Genomic DNA, 3,566 nt, shown 5'->3' with positions numbered 1-3,566 from the left:
TTATTTATATTTATTTATTTATTTATTATGTATACAGTGTTCTGCCTGCATGTATGCCTGCAAGCCAGAAAAGGGCACCAGACCTCATTACATATGGTCATGAGTCATCTTGTAGTTGCTGGGAATTGAACTCAGGACCTCTGGAAGAGCGGCCAGTGCTCTTAACCTGAGCCATCTCTCCAGCCCTAAAAGTTATTTTTTAACTATCTTGTCTTTAAAATTTAGGTATATTATGGAACAATTGCTTCATTTTCTTCTACCTTAACTTTGCCTTATAAATCTCATGCTGTAATAAAGAAACAGCGGAGTACAGTTTGAAGACAGCTGTCAGTAGTCATGTCACTGAGTGTGCTATTGTATGGAAGCTCCCCTGAGGTGCTGAGAAGAGAAATGTGAAAATACATGAAGGGTGCTTATTTCTGTGTGTGTTCTCGGCAGGTGCTGTTGGCAGCAGCAGTCTGCACGAAAGCTGGAAAGGCTATTGTTTCTCGACAGTTTGTGGAGATGACCCGCACTCGGATTGAAGGTTTATTAGCAGCTTTTCCAAAACTCATGAACACTGGAAAACAACACACTTTTGTTGAAACAGAGAGTGTAAGATATGTCTACCAACCTATGGAGAAACTGTACATGGTATTGATCACTACCAAAAACAGCAATATTTTAGAAGATTTGGAGACTTTAAGGCTCTTCTCAAGAGTGGTAAGAGGCCTATAATACTGGATTCTACTTTGTGGTGTTTTACTTTTTTTGTTGAAAGGAGTTTTGACTTTAAAATAGCTGATGTTAACATTTTGTGAACTCTGTACCCCTAACCACCTCAACAACTTACCAATGCAATTCCTTAAAAAAAAAAAAAAAATTGGCTGTACAGTGGTGGCACACGCCTTTAATCCCAGCACTCGGGAGGCACAGACAGGCAGATAGATCTCTGTGAGTTCGATGCCAGCCTGGTCTATAGAGCAAGTTTCCAGGACAGGCTCCAAAGCTATAAAGAAATCCTATCTTGAAAAACAAACAAACAAGCAAAAGCTTTATTTATTTATTTTGCAGTGCTAAAGCCTTATGCATTCTAGGCAAGCACTCTTGTCATTGAGCTATATCCCATTCCCATATAGCTCTTTATTCATTCAGCAGCCACTTATTGGGTACCTTCCTAGGCTATCTAATAGAGAATGCAAAATCATTCTTTTAATTTCTTTTATGTGCATTGGTGTGAAGGTATCAGATCCCCTGGAACTGGTGCCACAGACAGTGGAGTTGCCATGTGGGTGCTGGGAATTGAACTCTGGTCCTCTGGAAGAGCAGCCAGTGCTTTTAATTGCTGGGCCATCTTTCCAGCCCCTCATATTCCAGTTCTTAACTAAGTTAATATGTCCATGTTTCTGAAACTTGCTTGAACCCCCACCCATGTGTCTGTCTGTGAGTGTGTATGCTTGTTTGTAGGTGTGTAGGGTCCACTATATAGCTCTGGCTGGCCTGAAACTCTCTGTGGTAGACCAGGTTATAGAGATCTGCCTGCCTCCTGTGTGCAGGGATTAAAGGCATGCGCCACTATGCTCAGATTTGGAAATTTGGAAATGTTTTTAGATTAAGAGTATTGATACAGCCAGGTGTGGTGGCACCAGTCTTAGGCAGAGGCAGGTGGATCTCTGTGAGTTCCAAGGCTAGCCTGGTCTACAGGGCGAGTTCCAGGACTGGCTCCAAAGCTACTGAGAAACAAAAACAAACAAACAAACAACAAAAAAAGACTACTGATACACCCAGGCAGTGTTGACAGCGCTCAAGAGGCAGGTAGATCTCTATGAGTTTGAAGCCAGCTCTTAACTGTTGAGCCATCTCTTCAATCTCATTGTTTTATTTTGTTAGTTGGGTTTTTTTGTTTGTTTTGTTTTGTTTTGTTTTTTATTTTATTGTATTGATGGATTGATTTTTGAGACAGTTTTCACGTAGTCTAGGCTGGCCTTATCTTGCTACATTACTGAAGATAACCTTGAACTCAGGGTCCTCCTTCCATCTCCCAAGTGCTAAGATTGTTTTTGAAATTTTGAAACTTAGAAACATAACTGCTATGAAATTCGTAATCTCTGTTTTCTGTTACTGTCCATGATTAGATTCCTGAATATTGTCGCGCCTTAGAAGAAAATGAAATATCTGAGCACTGTTTTGATTTGATTTTTGCTTTTGATGAAATTGTTGCTCTGGGATACCGGGAGAATGTTAACTTGGCCCAGATCAGAACCTTCACAGAAATGGATTCTCATGAGGAGAAAGTGTTCAGAGCAGTCAGAGAGGTAAGTGAGGCCTCTGAGACTGCCAGTTTGAGTGTCTTTTTCTTAGCCTTCACTAATCTGATCTTCCTGGTTTTACTTGCTAATGTAGATGTACTGAAAACTACATACAAGTATGTCTCTTTCCATAGACTCAGGAACGTGAAGCTAAGGCTGAGATGCGGCGGAAAGCAAAGGAATTACAACAGGCCCGAAGAGATGCAGAGAGACAGGGCAAGAAAGCACCAGGATTTGGTGGATTTGGTAGTTCTGCTGTGTCTGGAGGCAGCACAGCAGCCATGATCACAGAAACTATCATTGAAACTGATAAACCAAAAGTGGCACCTGCACCAGCCAGGTATAGTCTAGCGTATTACCAACAACCCTAGGATACAGAGGAAGGCTGTGTGTGTGTGTGTGTGTGTGTGTGTGTGTGTGTGTGTGTGTGTTTCATGGGACTAATACTTGGTTCCTAAGCTGACTGTAAATAATAAGAGACTTAATGAAGTAAGCTTTGATACTAAATTTAGATACATAAACAATAGTTATAAAGCAGACATCTGTGTTATTTTTCCTTTTGTTTAAAAGAGAGTTCTGAAATTACATGCAAAGACTTTTATGCATAGTCACATTTATCTGGTTGGAAGATGTTAAGTTTTCATCAGATCACTCATGATTATAAAATTATACCTTTGGTATTTAGGTACTTAATGCTTACATATTAATAATGGTTGTCCATTTGTGCATGTTCATATTATACCATCGGTGGTCTAGTTGTCACCAACACTAGGAAGCAGGCTTTCTCCTTATGATCTTCATATTCCTTCAGAGGAATCTTGTTGGTAGAAGGCCATTAACTAATGTTTGGGGCTTTTTGTATTTTTATCATCTATTTACTTGTTTTGTATTCTTCCTCTTAGACCTTCAGGTCCTAGCAAGGCTTTGAAACTTGGAGCCAAAGGAAAGGAAGTAGATAACTTTGTGGACAAATTGAAGTCTGAAGGTGAAACTATTATGTCTTCTAATATGGGGAAACGTACCTCGGAAGCAACCAAAGTGCATGCTCTGCCCATTAATATGGAAAGGTAATAATGACTTCTTCAAGAATAAACAATATAATTTTTAAAAATTGTCTTTTTAGCAGGTGGTGGTGGTGCGTGCCTTTAATCCCAGCACCCAGGAGTCAGAGGCAGGCGTGTGTGTGTGTGTGTGTGTGTGTGTGTGTGTATTTGTTTTGCCACTGGGCTACATATGTGCTAGTTGCATATTTTTGTGCCTTTTAACTTATTGATTTAA

The 3,566-nt window shown here is 40.0% G+C and overlaps 1 protein-coding gene across 1 annotated transcript in view; it reads left to right on the top strand.

The window, feature by feature from the left end:
* Positions 1–3,566, top strand: part of Arcn1 (archain 1) — a 25,771-nt gene that overhangs the window by 8,717 nt on the left and 13,488 nt on the right. The window contains exons 2-5 of the mRNA XM_005347201.3: positions 439–702; positions 2,115–2,294; positions 2,423–2,628; positions 3,191–3,355. Of these exons, the coding sequence (XP_005347258.1) occupies positions 439–702; positions 2,115–2,294; positions 2,423–2,628; positions 3,191–3,355 (815 nt within the window). The remainder of the gene's footprint in view (positions 1–438; positions 703–2,114; positions 2,295–2,422; positions 2,629–3,190; positions 3,356–3,566) is intronic.

The sequence above is a fragment of the Microtus ochrogaster genome, chromosome 5, assembly GCF_000317375.1.
Source record: "Microtus ochrogaster isolate Prairie Vole_2 chromosome 5, MicOch1.0, whole genome shotgun sequence".
NCBI lineage: Eukaryota > Metazoa > Chordata > Mammalia > Rodentia > Cricetidae > Microtus > Microtus ochrogaster.
This window is presented reverse-complemented; position numbering and strand designations above follow the sequence as displayed.